At 38.9% G+C, this 21,793-nt stretch overlaps 1 protein-coding gene across 5 annotated transcripts in view; it reads left to right on the top strand.

Moving 5' to 3' along the window:
• FGF14 (fibroblast growth factor 14) overlaps positions 1-21,793 on the top strand; it is a 421,787-nt gene that overhangs the window by 268,253 nt on the left and 131,741 nt on the right. The window contains exon 1 of one of the 5 annotated variants that reach the window (XM_074910842.1): positions 11,427-12,489. The exons of the other annotated variants lie outside the window; for them this stretch is intronic. Coding sequence (XP_074766943.1) covers positions 12,297-12,489 — 193 coding nt within the window. The 5' untranslated portion in view covers positions 11,427-12,296. Of the gene's footprint in view, positions 1-11,426; positions 12,490-21,793 lie in introns of those variants that run through there. 5 annotated transcript variants of the gene reach the window in all.

Raw genomic sequence — 21,793 nt, forward strand, 5'->3', positions numbered from 1 at the left:
GATTTCGGTAAATTTATTGGTCATTTGCATGATTTTAATTCAGAAAATTCATATTTGTAATAAATAGAGATTTCATCACTTGACATTTCTAAGCTTATATTTTTATACATTTGCAAAGGCTTGCATAAAACTGTAAAGGGATTTGTAGATGATTATAACAGATAATGGATATCATAAAACATCATTGTTTCAGATCACTGTGCTCTTTCTTTATTTTCCTCTAAGCCTTCAGCAGTGTTAAGCAGGAAAATTTCCTTAGATGTGGGCCAAATCTTGAAATAATGAAGAAGCTGGTTTGCAAGATGCTGATATTTTTCAAAGGAAACAATATGCAAGACTGATTAAACTTGCACAACATACTGAGAGACAGCTGTTTGGGTTTTTTAAATTAGGAGATTTAAAATAACTTCCCATAGAAATAAATCTTCATTAACCTACCTGTATCCAAGGTTTTAGCAGCCATTTTAAAAAATGAGAGGCATCAAAGCACTATTATTTTGTGTAACACAGTTGTAAACAAAATCTTTAAAAACATATGAGTGATACTTACAGCATGGTGTAATACCTCATTCCACATGTGTAAAACTGCAATAGTAAGCCATTTTTTTCCCCCCATTAAATGATGATGTGTAGATTGCTTATATTTGAGTCTTTAGGGCCCAGAAAGGATTTCTTTGTCTCTCAAGAGAAAATATTAGTCAAGGAGCTATGGTTCACAGTGTTTTGGCTGCCAGTATGTTCCATTTCTAATTACTTCTGTTTTTCCTTATCAATCTAGCATAGCCAGAACCATTCACTTATTTACAGAGCACAGTTTGGATTGCATCAAAGAGAACTTCCACTCATCAAGCTGTTTCCTGGTATTAATTTAGCTCTTCCTCCCTACATCTGTAGCCAAAGCAAGTTTCCATAGTGCTTAAACTAGGGCTTGAAAAAAATCAAAAAGCTTTGAGACTTGATGAGAATTTTTATTTTATTTTATTTTATTTTATTTTATTTTATTTTTATTTTATTTTTTAAACACAAGACTTACCTGGACATTGAAGGGCAATGCAAGGGATGTTTGGAGACTTTGGTAACAAATGAGTCTCAAAGGCTTAAGTTTGAAGAGTAACCTTGTATACCAGTAGCAAAGTTCAGTTTCAAGGTGGATGGACTGAGAAAAGTGGGCTTTGTATAGGGACAATCTTCTGTCTACTTGTGTTCTAGGCTGAGGAGGTTTAACAGCTGATGACTGGAAGACAGTTTCAATGGTCTCTCAGTCTAGTCCAACTGTTCTGTTTTGGCTGGATTCATGCACTGACTGATGGCTTCTAAGACCCTTTTACACAGATAATAAGAGGTTGTGAACAAAGAGTCATTGACCCAGTGGATGTCAAGGTTCTCAAATAGTGACATACAGCCAGCTAGAAACTAGATCTCACACCAGTCTTTCTGAACTTAACTTTCTGGGAAGTAATTTCACAGTAGTCTTAGGCAATCTGAGACTATCCCACCATAAGTAAAGTCATGCCCCTTTCCTTGCTTCATGTGCAACTTTGCCAGCTCTGCATGGCCAGACTGCATGGTAAGCCATATCAATTTACTAACTGAGATGAAGAGTAAAAGGAAAAAATAGGATGGATCTGCAACTGACTTCTATTACAAAAGGCATAGTTCTTGTAGACTTTCCACGTGTCCCATGTGCACCATGTACTGGTGACACGCTTAGGCCTTATTTAAGTTTTCAGCTGCGTTAGCCAGACAATGAGCATTATGCTATTAAGATACTACATGAAAAATGTATTTATATAGAAGTGTTAGACTGATGGGAATTTTAGGAGAAGCTTAACGAGATTAGAAGGTGATTGCTCTAACTCTTGTAACCATGCCTCAGAAGATAATGTTTATTATCTATGATAAAACCTGTGCATTGCTTTTCTTAAATGTGTAGTTTTTCTGTCTCTAAGATGAATGCAAACTCTTTTCCAACTAGCTAGGCTGATTCCTAGATAATCCTTCTGCAGCTCTCTGTGTTGGTCTTACAGCTACCTATTTTTTCTTCCTAGCCGAAAATCTACACTTCAGCTTAACTTTAAAATGCCTGTAAAAGTATCAGTGGGTAAAACATGTCCTTTGCAGACTTTGAACAATTTATTATTCAACAAATTGTACAGGCTACTGAAATAAATATACTGTTTAGAATTTTTAATGTGCTGATTTCAATACTTGTACCAAATCTACAGAAGCAATGCAAAAAATGTACATTTTCATTGTCAAAACTGTCATTCTGTGAAACAGATGAATGAAGAAATTTTAAATTTTTGTATCAGAACACCTTCTATGACTTGAAATAATTATTATTGACAAAAGTAATCCTATGTGAATGTCAGCGTTTATTTTTTCTTAAAGCTACTTTAAAATAACAGTTTTTTAAAGAAAGGGAAGTCAATCTGCTATCACACAGATGTTGAAAAATATTCCTACCATACAACTTTTACTCAGTTTTTGTCTGGTACAAATAACTCCAAGTTCTTACAGCTGCGCAAGTAACAAAAGAAAAATTTACACGTGTGTGTTGCAAGTTATTGCCAGGCAATATATCTGTGGATAACTAGAGTAACAGTGTCCACTGCTGGCAAATCAGATAATTGCACTGCACATTAGAGCGATGCGCTGTTGAAAGGTTTCGATGAGTTACATTTTGACTGTGAGATGTTTCATAATTTAGGTTTGTAGGACTATGCTGTAAAATCAGGTCACTATGTTAGGAGTATTCATGCTATTGCTGCTAATAATAAATGCTATGGTATTTGAACTAATAACCAGGAATATCAGCACAGTAATATGAGCAGGTATTGCAATATTTTTTTCAGGACTTAAAAATAATGGTAGTATTCATTATATTCTAGCTGTCACGTTTTCAAAATAAAGAAAAAGATAGTAAAAGTCTATTAACTTTTTCTTGATGTTCTAATTTGTGTGATTAAAAAGACAGGCAAGCAGAAGTTCTTAAATTCTATTATTTTAGGACTAAGCATTAATTTCTGCTTTTGCTAGATTTTTTAAAAAACCATATAAATGAAGTATAGGAGAAATTAATGTTTCTGTCTGGGAAGAAGTAAAATGGAAACATGCAGCTTGATATAGCAATTACCACTGGTAATCATGAAGCTAGAGCTGAAGTAGACTGATTATTAGAGAGGAGGAGACAAGGCTGGTATCTAAAATGTCATTTTAATCAATATTCTTCTGGTATTTTCTTGTAGTAGATAATATTTCTTTGCATCTGTTGCTTAACGATAGTATATGAATGCAAAGAAAATCTTTCAGTCAAAATAATACAGAGTGAAAGAAACATTACGGAGAAAAAATGTCACTTCCTATGGTAATATAAATGCATTATCATCAAACACTTCTGAATATCTAGATTAACTAAAGAGAAGCTAAGTCATACTTGTTTTCAGAGATTTATATCTGTCATTAATTGCACTGAATTTTCTGATTGTTTGGAGAGAGGGAAACACAGCGTGTGGCTTTTTTTCAGAGAATGTTAGTTGTGTCTGAACCGTAAAGGAAGGCATGTTCCTTTATGAAAATATCTCAGGGGAGATCAGGGCTTACCCTATGGATGAATGTGATATTAGCCAACATTGTTTCATATGTACTTTTTCTCCCTTCAGAGACTTAGCTTCTCCTGGTTAGCAGTATCTAGAGAAATACTGTATTACCATCCCTCTAGAACAAGAACAGAACAGGATTTGGGGTTTGGGGGCTCTTTTTTTCCTCACAAATGTCTTCAAATTGGTGTCAAAAGGATTATAAACCAAAAGTTATTTGAAAATAAATGGTAGAAGAATTGTAAACAAACACAGATGACTCTCCAAAAATTCTCTTGCAAAATTAATTATAAAGCCAATTTTAGGTTAGATAGGAGAAAAGATTATTTCTTTCTAAATTTTTTGTCAGTGAGTGTCTTTCATGCTTTCTTTCACCACAGAGCAGTATTGTGGATGTGTGTGTGCATGTGTATGCACGAGAGTGCACAGGGGCCATGTTCCAGCCCTTCCTGTCACTGGTGAAAATCACTTTCTATACTTATAGGATCACTGGATGTATTTTGAGGGGAATCATCCTGCTACTTCTCAAGCTAGTAATTTATATATGTCTCTGCTCATCCTGTCTTTTCTGTTTGTCATTTTATTGTAATGGATATCATGTGCTTTTTCTCCTGGGTCTCTGTGAGATGACCAAAATCCAACACCTCCCTTGTTCTTAAAGTCCAGAAATATAACACATTTTTTTCTTATTGTCGTATGTTTTCATATCTGTTCTGAGGAAAGCAAGACCCTTATGTAAAGGTTCAAAAATAATATTTTGCAGGACTTTGAAAAAACATTGTCAATAAGCTTCAGCTATATATTTTTATATTCTGAGTTTCCTAATAATTTAAGACAGAAGATATAGGTTCTGTGTCCAAGTTGGGATTTAAATGTCATATCATGTACAAACAAGTTGTTCACTTTTAAATGGTATTCAGACAAAGCATCTGAATAAAAATATCTCCTTACCAATCAGCCCGTATTCTCATAAATACAAAAATGCTCTCATTTACACTTAAGTTTAAAAATTTTTTGTTAAATTTTACATATTCATACATTTTATGCTTGTATATGTTGTGTGTTGTGTGTATGAGCTGATATTATTTATTTCATTAACAATGAGACTAAAAGATTTGATTCCTCTATGAAGATATCAGTTGAAAAGTGAATATCTGATGAACCAATAAATATTGTGATGTAATGTTAAAGGCTGTGAAAGGAACAATCTCCTTTGTGTATGCTGGTATAGATTCCAAATTAACAAATCACTGTTATCCACAGAGCTGATTGTTTTTCCTTACAGTTAGAAATGTTCATATTGATGGCTACTTTTCTATAGGCCATGTTTTTTTCTAGAACTTGTGCAGCAAAAATCAATGTGTGTTTAGTATATTTGTGATAATTTCAATTAAGAGATTGTAAGTTCACTGCAATCTCCTTGATTATTTTTTTCTGTTCTAGGAGTAGGAAACCCTCACAGGAGAGTATTGTCAAGCAGGTATAACAGCTTACATACTGTCATGCTCTGCCAGCTGGGCTAACTCCAGAGGAAGTTCATTGTAGAGACCAGATTTCTGAGAAACAGTGTTCATTTTGTTTCTATAGAACAAAATTAAGTGGACTTATATTACAGGGACTTTCAGTAATTGGGAGAATAACAGCAAAATCTGTTGCATGTTTCCATGTTTCAGAAGTCAAGCAAAACAGAGAAGTCCTGCTGTGGCTAGATAAGAAAATGCAACAGATGTTGTTTTAAGCTGTGCATGTGAAAAATTAACGAAAAAGCTCTCCATGCTGTTTTTAGGTCTCTAAATCTTAAACTGCTCGTGCACCTGTGTGGAGTAGAGATGGGGGTGTGTGTGTTTTTCTTTAATGAAAGTTGTTCTGGCTTGTGTCACCAGAGCCTTGTCTGAAGCACACTTGTGATCGATCTGCTATTAGCTTCAGTGGGAGCAAAATAGATGGCAATGTGTTTCTGTTGTTCATAAATGAGAATATCTCTTTAAGGGGACTATTTAAGTTTTAAAGTTAAAATCGTATATATATGTCGCTGCAGAAGCCACAATATTTAATTTTTGGTTATGTTTATGGATTTGTCCTTGAAAGTGATCTTGAGTCTTTTGTTGTCATTGTTGTTTAAAAGAGACTTGGAGTTAAGTTTTGGACTTGGGTGATCTATTCTGGAAGCCCTCAGATGGTCTGTGTGCTATTCAGATTCTCCTGTCAATCCAGATGATTTCTTATGTTCACCTGGTCTCAAACGAAGTGGCATCAGAAGTAGAGGACAGACAGAGTGAAAAACAAGAAAGAGTCACAAAAGATGTCACGGGAAGTGTGCTAAAAGTTAGGAGCTGTAATCATGTGTCTTACCTTGCTGAAAGATTAAGTGCTAAAAATAGCATAAGAATCTCCATTCACTTTTCCCTGCTGAAGAACAAAGTGTTAGCCAATGGAACAGAAAATGAAACTCTAAGCAATTAAAGCAGGTGTTTTCCTTGACACAGCACTATTTGTGAGACAAATTACTACAGTATAATCAATGGAATTTAGCATTGGGAAGGAGGAAAGCAAAGTCAAAAAAGCAAAAACAAAACCAAGCAATTTGAGAATTATGTCATTTCTAAAGAATAAACCAATATCTATTCAGTACTGTCCTATTGGTCTTCTATAATATTATTTTATTCAGTTCCCTAAGTGAACTCGAATCCTTACTAGCGTAGAGGCATGCAGTCCTTCAAGTTGCAAGCATACCCCAGGTAATGTGTGAAAGAAATGTCACTGGTCAATGTAGGACAAATATTGCACTAGCTAAGCCATGGGCTCTGAGCTGATATAGGCATCCATACTTCCTTAGATGTCATGTATATTAATGGTTACAGTTTGATAGTTCTCTGCATAACCAGTCATCTAATGTTGGACTTCCTTGCATGGCGGATTAGTTTATTCTTGCGTATACACTAAATATGTTTTAACGGTTCTTCTTATGACTTGGATACATAAAGTCAAGTAAGTCCAAAGCCTGTGAAGAAGCTGGCTAAAATATGTGCAGTCCTTTAAACTACATGCTGGAAGCTTACTTTTGTCTTTTGTAAAGGGATTCACCTGACCGATTTAAAGAATTGACTACAGAGGACCTCCTATGTTTTCAGTACATTTTAATAGGTGTGACTTTGGCTCCTTGAGTGCATTGTGAAGGTTGAGACTGAAAGCTGAGTGCTTTTGATATAGAACAGTGTAAAAGCATAGGTATCCAAATTCTGTGAAGTATATCAGCGTGTTTAATAAACTTTGTTCTTAACGCTCTTCAAAGTCTAATCAACCAGCAGCATCACGTGTTCAGCCTGTTAAGGATTTTAGATTGTAGTGCTTCACAGTGCATTGTCTTCTGACAAGTTAACAATAACTTATAAGGAGAATTATATCAGATTAACATACAAGAATGTGTAAAACTGACCTAATTTAAACTGTTTAAAGCTCATTGCACAACATACTAGTGTCATTGTTAGCATGGAATGCAAACAAACTATCTGAAAAGGGATTTCTTATCTATAATTTAATATGTTCATGCTGGCATGGTCATGACAGATATGACCTTTTATGTTGACAAACGTTTTTCTAGCTTGTTAATTTTTTAAAAATTAAACACCAACCTACAGAGTAAACCACAGATCGTATTTTTTTACAGAGTAAGCCATAGATCATATTTCTTTCATCTTGTTCAAGCCATTAGGTTATATCTTTTGTTCTAGCTTTGTCCCCCGAGAAAATTAAATCAAGAATTGAAAGTTACTGTAGTTATAAGAATAATCCTATTTGTAGAACTGTATCACATTTTCTTGTTATATCATTTTGTGGGAGTGGTGGGGTCTTAGTATGTAAATTGAATTACAGTCCACCAAAATTAACAGCAACCTTCAGTAAATTTTTGATCAGTACTAACAGATGTTCAGAATCACAACCTTAGCTAGAAACAGCATTCTGGTAATCAGTCTGCTATCTTATCAAAAGCACTGGAATGTTGATTAAATTAATCCATCAGAATTTATAAACAAGTATATTTTCACTACTGAGATGTCTCTTCTTGGAATGACATTCAGTTGGCCCAGTGGCCCAGTGGCTCTTATGCATGTCTTGCAATTATGCCTAAATTGGTACCTTTACTCCTAGATAGCCTTTCCAATTTGAATGGAAGTATACAGTTTGAATGGAAGTATAAGGAGTTAAGGTGTTGCTCTTGTTTGCAACTATAGCACACTATCGTAAAAAAAAAAAAAAAAAAAAAGCTTTTTCAGGGACACCAAATAATCTTCAACTCTTTAGAGTCTGTAAGAACATCTAGATTCACAATATTTTACTAATGATTTCTAGAATACAGGATAGGTTGTCTTTAGAGCATCATATTCCAGAGCATTTAGCTGGACAAGTGAGCTGTGTGTGCCTACAGTTGGCAAGCAAGTGCAATAAAAGCTTTACTAGAGCTCATGAAAGTAAAACATGTTTAGTAGCAATGTAACAGTCTGACATTTTACAATTCCAGAAAATGTGTGCTCCTCAGGACTTTGGTGTATTTTTCTTAGGGTTTGATTTGATTTGTTTTATTTTGGTTTTGATAAGAAGAATGGTTTCAGGATATATGGGAGAAAAATGTGGGTGGAGTGTGTGTTTGTGAGAATACACCTGTAAAAAGACATTTTTGTTTCTATTGAAATGGTTTATGAAAGGAAGAACTCTCTAGAGACTTCATTGATCAAAAATTACTCTGTAGCTTGTAACCCTATCCAATGAAATGCAAAAAATACAATTAGGAAAAAAACAACCCAAAACCCTAACAAAAAACCCACCATAAAACCAAACACAAACAAACAAAAAAGAACACAGCTCTTAAACCATGAGGGTGACATTTTTGATTCTGTAAATTTTCTAGCCTAGGGATCTAGGTTAGGATAGAATATAAAGCATGGAATCTCATTTTTCCTAATTGAAGCCGTTATAGAAGCATTTTATGTATCACTAGTACATGTGTATGCACAAATATTAATGATGTATATTTTAATATTGAACTCTGAGGCCTTAAAATAGTACATTGTAATGTACATTTTAAATTAGATGAAATAGAATATGGCTTGTTCCCAGTAATATGTAAAAAAAAAAAAAAAAAAAAAAAAAAAAAGGAATAATAATCTTTCATACCCTAGTATATAATAAAGCAAGTATTTTATGCACACTTTATATGTGTTGAATGTTTTCCTCTGACATTTATTCAAGCAAGCAATTTTAAAGATTCTAAAACGTTGTTGTTTTAGAAAACTCCTGAAATCCATGATAAATAAGCAGTTAGAAATGAACAGATGGGAAAATAGAAAGTATTGAAAATCTCTTCTCCCTCTCTTTTGCTTTTAATCATTTGTTTTCATATGCAGAGCTTTGTTAATCAGAAGTAAAATTCTATTTTCATGTAGCAAATGTTGTAACTATCTCCATTTGTCCTAAACGCATATTCTCATGCAGTTACTAGTCTTTAAGGTAGCCGATACGTTCATACTTCTACAATCCATCTGTTAGCAAAACCTTCACTTTGGCTAGAATTGCACACATTTTATCACAGGTTAAGACAGCAGATGGCTCTCTTGAGTTTTCTTTGCAAAACCTCAAGTTGTAAACAACCGTTCTGCATTTCTGAGATGCAAGTAGAAAGCTATTGTTTTTGATCTCTGGAGTAAGAAACACATTTTCTCTTGTCTATAGGCATATTGCCCGTTTTCACCTTCATTCTTTCCTTTCTTTGCCATCACCCCGAGCATCATATCATTGAGAAATGTCAGTGTGTTTTGGCAAAGGCCCAGTATTGGAAGGAAACTAAGGAAAAGGAACAATAGTAGTAGATCGTGTATAGTGAATGGCATCACTGGATAATATAAAGAGGTCCTTCCAGCAAAAGGAAATGTGGAACCTCTTTGGAGAGAGTTTCTCATGCAAGAGTTAGGGTGGTATGTATCCCACCGTGAAATTCATGTGAAAATGCAAGGTAGTGGAGGGCTGGCCTTTATTTCACTCCACTCTTTCTCATTCATTCCTTTGTTTGGAGCCAGGAGCCAGGTCGAGCAGGAGACTGCGGGCTGTGTCCCATCACCTCCCCGCCGGTGGCAGGGGGTGTCCGTGTCCTGGGGCCGCTCCGTGGGGCTGGAGGCACACACCGACCCGGGACAGGGGGGCCGGGGGCACCGGCACCGGGCCGGGAGGGAGGGAGGGACCCACCGGGGCGGCATTTGGCCGAGCGCTTCTGTGTTGAGATTTGAGGAAGGCAACACCGTGTCTTGTCTGCTGCTGGGAAGCAGGGAAAAGGGAAGCAGTGTGTAAAACTACTACAGGGAAACTTAAATTAAAACAAAACAAAACAAAACAAAAAACCCAGCCACAACCCCCCCTGTCTAATTGCATTAGTTAAGGTAATTGTAACTGTTGTAAGGAAATTGCTGTGCTGTAAAAATTGCCAGATCCAAAATCCAATGCGTTTTAGCTGAATCTCTTTAGAGACACTTTTAAATAGAATTAAAATGTATTATCCAGATCCGATTGTGCATGTCTGCTCCTAGATGGTCTAGTATTAATGCAAAATCCCTGTATAAGGGAGTGTCCACCATACACTTTTGCCCTCTGTATAAAAATAGCCCTTTGCGGATTAAAGGATTTAGGGAAATAATGGTCAATATCAGAGATGCTGAAGCCTCTGCTGAAACAAGAACCTACCCTGACCTACGAGGCTCTGTATTGCGAAGCAGTGAATTATTCTGGATGGGGTATTTACACTTCAACGCCTGATCCATCTATTAAGAAATTAGAGTATTCTGAAAACAGTATGAAAATGAGATATTTATTACATGATGTTTCCCTGTTCGAGCATCTGCCCTTCCTTGTACAATAACTCTCCATTTTTTTTTTGTGTAGCTGCTGGCTTCCTTTTTCTACTTTCCTCTTGTTAGTTACAACTTCAGGAAGTTTCCCCATTAGGCTGGCAGAAAGTAAATCTGGAAAACATCGAGCCCTTACTTGAGAAGGGAGAAGACCCAACAGAAAAAGCTGAAGGAAAAAAAAAAAAAAAAAAAAAGGAAAAAAGAAAAGAAAGAGATGTCGTATTTTACATGGTGTTTATTATCTGCAGTGCATGTGAACTCCTCGGGGCAGAGACTCCTCAGGTATTCGGTGTCTAGCGAGCTTGGCAGGTGCTTTCTCAAGTGCTCCAAGACGTAGAGCATGAGAACAATTAAGAAATTATTTTACATGGCACTGGTGATCAATATGGTGATCAATAAATCTACCTGCTGCGGCTGTTGGTTGGTGCCCTATGGCATCCCCTCGGAAACCTCAAAAATCCGTTCGCGTTCGGAGTTAGAAGTCTGACGGTGCTATCACCATTTTTTCCCAAAGAGCGCGTGTTGGTTTGGGCAGAAGGTGCCCTCAGCCTGGCGTTGTGTTTCTTCCTCGCGGCTCTAAGCCCTTCGCACGCAGCAGGAGCCCCGCTCTCCTCGGGCTACACCCCCGGCCCCGTCCGTTCCCGAGCTGCGGGGCGGGGAGGAGGCAGAGGGTCTGCCGTCCTTCCCCCTCCCCGGCCTCCCTCTGCCCCCACAGCTTTTCCCCGGCCTGAGGACGGTGGGGACAGGGACAGGTCCCGGTGTCACCGCTGGGTGCGGCGGGGGGGCCGCCCGCGGGCAGGGCGGCGGGGAGCCGCTGCGAGGGAGCTGGCGAGAGGGTGCGGGTGAGGGTGCCTCGCCCTGCCGGGGATGCGGCGGAGGACCGGGGGGGGGGGGGGGCTTAAGCCCCTCCGGCAGCCCCCGCGCCCCCCTCCCCCGCGGGGTGGGGCGGGGGGAGCCCCATCCCGAAAGAAGAGGGGGAGCAGGGGTACCCGGCGGCGGATTCGCCGGGAAGCCACCGGTTCCCACCAGCAAACCGCATCAGCGACACCCCTGCCTCCCGCCCCTCGCCCCCTTGGCGTTATTCTCCTGCCTTTCCCCCGTCCCTCCTCCACCCCTTTGCACCCTCGCCGCCCCTCGCCTCGGGGAGGACAAAAAAAAAAGCTCCAGCGGTGCGTGCGTGTGTATGTGTGTGTGTGGTGTGTGCGTGCGTGTGTAGGGGAGGCTGGAGCGGGGTGGGACTGAAGAGCCGTGATTACAGCTCTCCCCGGAGAAGAAGATTGCTCTCTCCAGATGCTGATTTCTGAAGCACTTGGCAATCATCAGGCGGGAGCCTGCAAGAGGCGGCGGTAGCCGCCCCGGCCGCGGCGATGGCAGCGGCGGGCAAGCGGGCGGCGGCGCGGGGCTGAGGGGCAGCCCCGGGAGGCGACGCTGCCGGCCGGACCCGACCCGGCCCGGCCCGGCCCGACCCGACCCGACCCGACCAGGCGCGGCTCTGCCCCGGGTCCCGCTTGCTCCGCTCCCTCCGCGCAGACACCCGCCGCCCGAGCAGGTGCCCCCGCGCCGGGGCGCGGCGGGGGGGCGCGGCGGGGCACCCATGCGGTGACCCCGCGGCGGCGGCGGCAGCTCCCGCGGGCGGGGGGGTGCCCCGCTGCAGCCGCGCCTCGGGCCGGAGGAGGCTCCCGCTCGGCCGCGCCCCCCGGGGATGGGTCCCCGCCGGGGCTGAGCGCCCCGCCGCCGCCGCCGCCGCCGCCCTCCCCGCTGCCCGTCGCGGCGCCGGCCGGCGTGGGCGAGCCGGCGAGCAGCCATGGCAGCGGCCATCGCCAGCGGCTTGATCCGCCAGAAGCGGCAGGCGCGGGAGCAGCACTGGGACCGGCCCTCGGCCAGCAGGAGGCGGAACAGCCCCAGCAAGAACCGCGGGCTCTGCAACGGCAACCTGGTGGACATTTTCTCCAAGGTCCGCATCTTCGGGCTCAAGAAGCGGCGGTTGCGGCGCCAAGGTGCGTCCCTGTCGGACGGGCCCGCCCGGGGGGGCTCCCGGGGGTGGGGGGTGCGTGGGGGGCGGGCGGGCGGGAGGGAGGAAGGGGGGCAACCTGTGGCGAGAAACTTCCCCGGGCCGGTCGCCGGCGCGGCGGGAGGCGCCAACCGCCCCCCCGGCTCCTGTCAGCGGGCGGCTCCCGGCTCCCTCGCAGCGGGAGCTGCCCCCCCGCTTTCCCCCCCTGCCCGCCTGCCTGCCCGCCCCGGGGCTCAGGTGTTGATCACGGCAGGTGGGCTCCCCCTGAGGGGAGGCAGCCGGCGTGGCGTGAGCCCTGCCCGTCAACCCCGCGTGTCCCCGTTTCGCCCGTGTTTCCTTTAAAGGTCAAAGAGCGCACAGCGAGGAAAGCTCTTCAAGTGTCCGGTGTGTCGCTCGCCGGTCCCCTCCCTGAGCTGCCGGCTCGGCTTTGGTCGGCGTATCCCGGCCGTAGCGCGGGGGTCCCGCTGCCCGGTGACGTCTCCGTCACCGAAGGGCGTAGCCGGCAGGTGTGGGAGAGCTGCCCTGCATCCCCGGGGGCGCCCGGCTGCCCGTCCCGGGCCAGCGCCTCTTCCTACCGACCAGCAAGTTTGCAGGCAGTTCTTCTTTGCCGGGGTAGATGGCCGGTAGTCAACCGAGACGACTAAAACTAGTACCCCGGTGACTGCATTTTATCCAGTACTTTGTATTAGAACCCTAGAAATAAAAGGACTTAAACGATACTGCAATGACCTCTCTGTTATTTTTTTATTATTATTTCTTTGTTTGCTTGTTTTTTAATTTTGTGCTGTTCAGCTCATGGTGATGACTGACTTTGTACTCATCCTCAGGAAACAAGTAGTTTTAGAACAAAAGGATTGTATCGTGAAGAGTGAAAATGTTCAGTATCACTCAAAACGTGGCTAATACCTACCGGTCAATGGTAAAGTACAAGCCACCCTCTGTTACATTAGAGAATGCCACCATGTGTTGTAGTTTGGTATGTATACTATAGCTCCTCTTTAGGTTGGGTCGGAAGATAATTTTAAGAAGCATAATCAGTGATCTGTCCCGATTGGTCCTTCCTGCTTTTTTTTTTTTTTCCCCCCCCCCATGCTTCATACTTAAAATAGCATAAATTGACAAAATCCATACAATGTTATTTTTACATGGCTTTATTACTATGAGGATTATTCCTTGTAACTCCTAATGCAGGGTAAATCTTGCCGGTTTTAGTTAGTGCAGTGATATAGGGAAGATGAGCGAGAACATGTCGGTGGCAAAATCTCTGGTGGCTTATTTTTAGGCAGTCTGCATGTGTGCTTAAAAAGAAGACTAGAGTACTTGGTTTATGACAGTGGATTTATATATGTGATATGAAAATAAGTTTAGGGGGATTTGCTAACCGAGCAAATGTTCTCAACCACCTGTGCAGTCTTATTTGGGGGAAAACTCTGCATTTAACTCTAGTATGGTTTGAGGAGATGACTGTCTCACAGCACCAAGATGTCAAACATTTTCTTAGGTAGGAAGGGGCTTTAAAGACACTTGTGAACTCATCCTTTGTCATTCATTCATTTTTCATAAGACACTTTGTGGCATTCTTGAATAAGAGAACTGGGTTAGAAAATAACTCAGCTGTTAACCCATACAACTAGTACAGATAATGTCAGTAAGAATAGTCAGAACAAGGGCTATTCACTAGTAGAATCTGCAGCATCAGACCCCCGTTTATTTTCTCTAAGAATCCTTCAAGTGGAGGCATGGCGGTATTTATCCGCTGATTTACATTAAGGTCTCAGAATTACTGCTCACCCGTAAGAATTCCTGCTGAAAATAATTAATATTGTACCTTTTACTATGTATGTTCATGATGCATAAAGTGATATACGGAGTACCTGTGGATTCAAAGTTGAATGCTGTTTAGGAGGGAAAGTGAAGAAACAATCATGAAGTCATTACTTAAACATCTTATGCATAATAATTTAGAATGAACAATCATTTGGAAAACAACACATTTTATAAGGCTAATTGCTTTAAAAGTACCTTATATGAGTTACAAAATGAACATTTATGAGACATTCTTTTTTAGTTTTCCTAAACTGAGTTAAACAACCACTGAATTCTCCACTGAAATCACACTGTCAAACCCATTAAAATAAGTCTTTGCCAAACAAAATAGCATAAAGATGCTATGGGATTTTGACAAATAAACCTTGTGTAAATGTTATACAGAGTTTCATAAGAGCATTGTGAAAAATGAGCTAATCGAAATGTGATAAACCACCCATAGCATTCTTGTGCAATTCAATGGAAGAGTAGAAGTATATATAAACTATTTGTTATGTAGAGCAGTAAAAGCTAGACTGTATTTCTCATGGAATAAGAAGTGGTTTGCTTTGTACTTACATATGGAAAATAAGTGTCTTCCCATCTTTGAAATAATCAGGCAGCAAAAACTAGAATGAGGCTTTTGAAATTAAAAATATACATTTACTCTTGTACATACATGTGTATGTGAATTAGATAAATAGATATACACAATGTGTGCACATTTACCAACATGTTAGCAAACCTTTGAAAATATTCTTTACTTTCAAACTCTTCTTTAAAAATGCCTGCTAGTACTTTTCTTGTTCAGTGGGATTTATTTGTGAATGAAGTTATTATGAATACATAACATGCTAAAATAGTATGTATTCCCACGTGAATATAACATCTTCTGTCATCGTGACAGATTTTCTGTTCATGGTCCTTCCTTTAGGGGCATGGTCCTTCTTTTAGAAGAGTGTTTTGGGAAATAAAATTTAGGAAGGGTAGCATTAAAGGTACATACAGGAGCTCACTCGGGGTAAAGGGTAATGTTTGTATTTGCTTATATATTGGCTCTAATAATAGACACAAGGGTAGTTTTAAACAGCTTCTCTAAAACTTTGATTAATAAATTAAACTGTCAAAGTGATTTCTGTGGGAGACTTGTTGGATAATCTAGTGAGTGGATGAAATAATTTTCATTTACTGGACAGCTTTGATTCATATTGTTTAGTATCACAATATTTCAAATTTATTTCATCTTTATTTGATCCTACCTGTCATCTGATGAAGAAATCACTGTCATTAATTTCCAGGTAGCCATGAAGCCAAGATCTTGTCTGACACTGATGCCAGACATCAGTCTGTCCTGAACATGAATCATCCTGTCTTGGATTAGAGGTTTTCAGTTATAATGGTTTAATTTATGTTAATATAATCACAAATGGGAGAATTGACAAACAAGATTTTGAGTTTTCATGTGAAATAACCTTACATAATCTGGGGCTACCCAATAGAAAGAAGAAAATAAATGTCAGTTCTTCACCTCATGCAACTACAGTGCTCAGAGACTGTCACTAGGGCAAATTCAGACTTCTTAGCCTGTGTTTTCATCTACATATCTAGCTTCTTTGCTAATCTGAAAAATCATCATTTGGATAATTAGGTCCCTTGAGAGTATTCTACTGGAAAATACTCAACATTTAAATGTATTAAAAACCAAGTGTTATGTTTACTGTTTCTGTGTGCTAATATCACATTAAAACTTCTAAATTTATACATAGAGTGTATGAATATTGGAATGACTTGGCCTCTGATTTTGTACATTAATATTTATGAGAAAGAGAGACCTAGGGAACATGTTCAGAAAACGCCCTGATTAGATTTTATTGCATCTACAAAGGTAATTTAATTCTCCAAAGAAAGCATTTTTGGAAAATTCCTCAGTATCTCAGCTAATGTTTAGTGGCAGACGTAGGAGTGGCCCATAATCTCAGATGTAAGATAATTCCCCATATACGCAGGGCCTTAAGTAGTTTTTAGTTCTCCTACTTGTGGGATGATGTAGGTTGAAATGAAATGGAGATCTGTGCATGCGGGTGCACGTGCCTAGTTTCCCAAAGCTTAAGAAACCACATTGATTCCCAGTCAGTTAGCTCCAGGCTCAGATGATCTGGTTTCCTCAAAGTTTTGGTGGACCAAAACCCGTAGCTGTGCTTTCCCATGTGACTGTCCTCAGAATTAATTCTTCCTGGCAGTTCACTAAAGCCCCCAGCTACTGTATTATCTAGGTGCAAGACCGTCTGGTTTTTTGGGTGTTGCTTATTCTTCACTACTTTCCTTTAAATTAAATTGCTTAACCACAATCCTTTTGGAACTATATGCCCAATCTTAATAGTATATATCAAAATTTTTTAATTTTTCAAAATTTTCCCTTCATTGCTGATAATCTGTGCAAAGGACTGCATGAGCATCACAAATTGAAGAAGTGTAAACGTGCTGTATCTCATATAAAATATTCTAAGCATATTTCAAAATTATTTTTGAACATGTGGTTTGCTAGACTCAGTATCAAGTTTTCTTTCCCATGCATTCAGTATTTCACATAGACCCTCTGCTTGCTAAGAGAAGCTTTAAAAAGGAATGTAGTAATGGCTGGAATGTAATCCTCTTGTTCTAAACTGGTCTTGGTGGCTCTAAAAGTGATGAACGAGATATTTTTGAGAGGAAATTGGGAAAAATAACTTTAAAATGATAACATAATTTTAGGGACTGTTGATTTTTAGAAATGTCTCAAATGTGGGGGGATGGAGTAGTGGGTACATGTAGTGCTGTACCAATGTTATTTCGGAACATCTCCTATTTTAATGTAAAATGAGTAGAAAAAACTTAACTACACCCATTGTATATCTTAAAATACTGTGCTAAAAGTAGAAATTGCAACTTCAGAGAGAAGTCAGTATTTTAACTTATGTTTTCTAAGTATTCTAAGTTTGATACTAGTTGCAAGTTGAGATTTCTTTGATTTTTCTCAAAGGCTTCAAGCTGTTTTGGCTTGAATTCCTTGCTTGTTTTGTCTATAATGTGCTGTGTTCTTTGGGTTTTTTTTGTCAATTCTTTCTTCCTGATAATCATTGGTTTACATTTATTTACTTCAGGAAGTTTGCATATCTGCAGGATATGTGAAATGGGAGGAACCCAAATTTCACTGTCACTATACACAAACATTGCTCTTCACTATCTTCACTTGGTAACTGGTGATTTAACTCTTCATTAGCAAATGAACTCTTGATCTTGAGTGATCTTGCTGGATCTCTAAAGTTCAGGAGGTTTCTGTCCACATATAGTGATCTTTTTTCGTAAGGTATGTCAGTTATTGTATCTATTAAATGTCTTGTAGAACTAAATTATCTGGGTAATAGAGATATTAAGGGAGATTACAGTATAGGTGGTTTCTGATTCATGGTGATGGAGCAATAAAATGTTATAGGCAAGGTCAGGTTTCTATATTGTATTTAGACACAAAATTCTAACTATATATAAACTATTAGTAAATGTATTTTTTTCAGGGTACTTCAGTTTTTTAATTTGAATTAAACTAAACTGAGTGCTTAAAACTCATTTTGAATAATGTGTTTTCAAGGCAGTTGCTTATAAACAGCAGTAACTGATTTTAATATAGAGCAAACACTCAAAAAGTTTATTACAGAAAACTTTGCTGTTAGTCTTTTGATTTAGACTCTAAGCATAATTTAGAAATTTGAAGATACACAGATGTGGATAGCCATTTTTTGTAATGAGTAAACAGAGGCTTATCTTGCTTGGTGATATGTAAGCTCCCTTCTACCTTGGGCAAGTATTGGAGTTAGTGATAGTCAAGCAGATATACCCTAATGGCATGTACTCTTCCTGTGCCATCAGCTTTTTCTGAAACCCTTTGAAACTGGTACATATTTGTTCTCAGAAGTTATTAGTGCTAATTCAGATCTTACACTCTGCCATACACTGAGTGATGTGAAAACAGAAAGACAATATGCTACTACATTCCATGGTAGAAAAGGATGAGAGAATTAGTAAAGTTCTGAATGTCTTCATTATAGTCTAAAATCAGCCACCTGCTTTCACTGGATTGTAGACTGTAAGTTTTTCATTTCAGTTATACAAATCAGATAACGTGATGAGATCAAGTTTAAGATCTTCCAATATATTTTCCTATGGGACTGAAAATGAGGGAACCTTTCCTGGTGCCAAGATAGAAACTAGCTGCTTTTCGTGCCAGGATTTAGGAATATACAATTGTATGAAGTTAGAGATGGGCAGGAGTCGGATTCTCAAGTTCTGATTCTATGTTACAAACTATAGATTATTTCATCATGTCCTGAAATAGGTGACATTACTCAAATTTATATTTCTGTAAATAATGGATATATAGCCAAAGAAGATGGAGAATTTTGGTATTACAAAGGAAAGCTAATATAAGACTGAAAGAAGCAAATAGTAAAAGCTTGGTATAAATAGATGGACTATGGTGGGAGAAAATACACGAACGTTGTTCCCTCAAGGTTTTCAAGATCCCAAGTTGTTTTGGTTGCCATTTCATAAAATGGTGAGTACAAGCTAATAAATGTGATATTGGGTGTTTCAGTAAGATTTTCGTAAATGAAGCTAGAGATAGTTGACTGAAATTTGAATGCAAAGTATATCCTTTCTCTAGGATATAAAGTTTAATCTCTAGGATGTAACTGAATTAATTTAATTAAATCTGTGGTCTTGATCCTAATCCCTTGCCCAGGTGTAGAACTTTTGAAAGGCATTAGAGTTGCTGTGCTGTAAAACTGCTGTAAATTGAACCAAGATTGGACTGCTGATTGGCAGTAATCAGCGTAAATAAATGATGGAACTCAGCATTTGTTTAAAATATTAAATCAAGCATTTTATTTCACATAAGAATAATTCCGTATTGTGAAACACAAGCACGCATTCTTTTTCTTTCTGTAGAAGTAAATTTAAAAAAAAAAGATAAAAAGGAAAAATCCTTAATTAACTGTCATTTCCATTGCAAGCCTGTTCTTTCTGTTTTATTTTGCAAACGTCAAGATGTATCCAGCACACTAAGAGTAACTGGCTGCTACTCCTGCTTTGATACTGTAAAGCTCCAGAAAACATCTAATTTTGGTTGCTAGACTGTTTTCAATATTTTTTTAAAAAATGCAAATGAAAGAAAGGAAGTAATGATTTTTTAAATTAGTCTCCATTTTATAATGGTTTATTGTACAGGTAAACCTGAATGGAGTTTCATGTCCCAGTGAAAAGGGACTTTTCGAGCCTCAAAGCGTTTTCGTGACTGAATTTCAAAGTCACTCAGCAAACAAAGATATGTGAGGCTTAAGAAAAGGTCAGCAGGTTTCTTTAGAGTGGAGGTTCTTGTGGAACTATGAACCTAGAGGTGGGAGCTGGTACCAGGGTCTCCCTTAATGCAGTAATGCATCATAGGTATTTATAGTTTAGTTTTGAACAGAATTTGCACTCCCTGAGTGTTATATAGAGCGCTGAGGGATCTGGTGTAGTTGGGAACTGTCAGTGTTAGGTTAATGGTTGGACTAGGTGATCTTCAAGGTCTTTTCCAACTTAGATGATTCTGTGATTCCGAGAGACTCATTTTCTTATTTGCCATATAAAATTAGAACAATTATGCTTTTTTGATGATACTAAAATTACTATTATTGTAGTATTTTCTGTGGTGTGAATGAAAGATGTCTTTGAAAGGCAACTATTTACTTTTGATTTCTGTGATCATAAGTACTGAATTTATGGTTTATATATAAATCTTCTCATATGAAAACATTACATACCTATAATGCCTAGATTATTTTAGTGCTCTTCTTTAAAGAGTATATTCCATAATGAATCCTCAACAAGAAGTCTATTTCAGTATGATACTTACATTTTCCCTCCAAATCTGTAACAGAGTTCTTCACAGAACAGCAAGCTTAATTTTTGTGATTAGAACAATGTGTGTGAAGTTTATTGTAAATCATAAAGAACAGTCTGTTTGCTAGATTATAAAGAAAATAAGTATAGTTTTATTTATTTTGGTCTTAATCCACAAAAGTTTCTTCTTTGTTTTGTTTTTAAGAGCAGTCATAGCAAATTGGTATATACATAAATGTGATGAAGTAAGGTTTTTCTCCAGTAATTCTCCCTTGTAACCTAAAATCTGTAGTTCACGGATCATAGTTCATAACTGTTCCAAAATCTTGCAACATTTACTGAGCATTTAGTTGTTCACACACTTACTGTTTTATGCATTGTGAATCTATCTGAGTTTAAACAGATGCTCCTCTCATTTTCATCTATGCAGTTTACGTATAACCGAGGCTTGAATTCCTCTACCTTAATTAGTGGTTTGTATCTCTTCATATGAAATTCTGATTAGCTGAAAAATTTACCGCTGTAATCTGTATACCAGTGACTATAAAATAAATGAACTCTTAAAACTTCGTTGCTCTATTTTCTTCTTTCACTTTTCTTGCTGTGTAATCAGAACAGTTCCTTATTTGTAATCAGAACGAATACACATGAAATGTGTAATACTTTGTTCCCAACAGCATTCTACACTGTGTTATTTAAGCCAACAAAAATAAGATTCCAACTATGGAATCTCTTTCTATGGCACTAGAAAGAGACTTGCCTGTCAGGATGGCTTTGATACAGCCTTTTGGATTTTACCAAGGTTCCCCTTGTGTCCACTGCAAGTCTTATCTTATCAGAGCTCTGGTCAGGTTTGTACTTGGAGGTACTTACAGCATCAGTCCTGAAGGTTTCTCGTGCTTGGTCTCATGCATGTAGAGGTATGGTTACAGAATGAAGTCCAAAGTATGGTTGTCTTCCCCTTATCTTGTGTCAGGACACACAAAGAATTAATAATGGGTTCCTCCCGCTGTTAATTCCTTTTCATTATCAATTATCTTGGATCATGACTGTGCCAAGAAGTAGGACTAATTACACAGGGTACTTTAGAATTTTTTTAAGAAAATTATTCCTGGTGTTGAAAAGTTGGGAGATGTTGATCCGTGTGGATGCATGTAGTCTGAAGAAATGCAAACCTTTTGTTGTTTCTAGTAAATATTCTTGATTTTAGCTTGTGTATGTTTTAAAGATTTGAAAATATATATGTTTCTCCTAAGGAACTCATTAGAAAATTATAAATAGTGAACAATGTACATCATCATCACCAGTTCCCACTGCCAAGGAAGTTATTTTTTCATCTGAATAGCTTTACTTCGGTAATGAAATTTTGTGTTTGTTACAAACTCCAAACAGAGTCTGGTGCACAGATGATTTATAACTTTTAAAATAAATATTTACAAATGAACACCATAGTCTTAACTTCCTTACAAGCATAGCTTTGGCTTGCTTAAAATAACGGTCTGGATTCCAAGAACTGTTTTTTACTTTTTTTTTTTTTTTTTTTTTTTTTTTTTTTTACCTCTGAAGATGTT

This window comes from Athene noctua, chromosome 1 (assembly GCF_965140245.1).
Source record: "Athene noctua chromosome 1, bAthNoc1.hap1.1, whole genome shotgun sequence".
In the NCBI taxonomy this organism is placed as follows: Eukaryota; Metazoa; Chordata; class Aves; order Strigiformes; family Strigidae; genus Athene; species Athene noctua.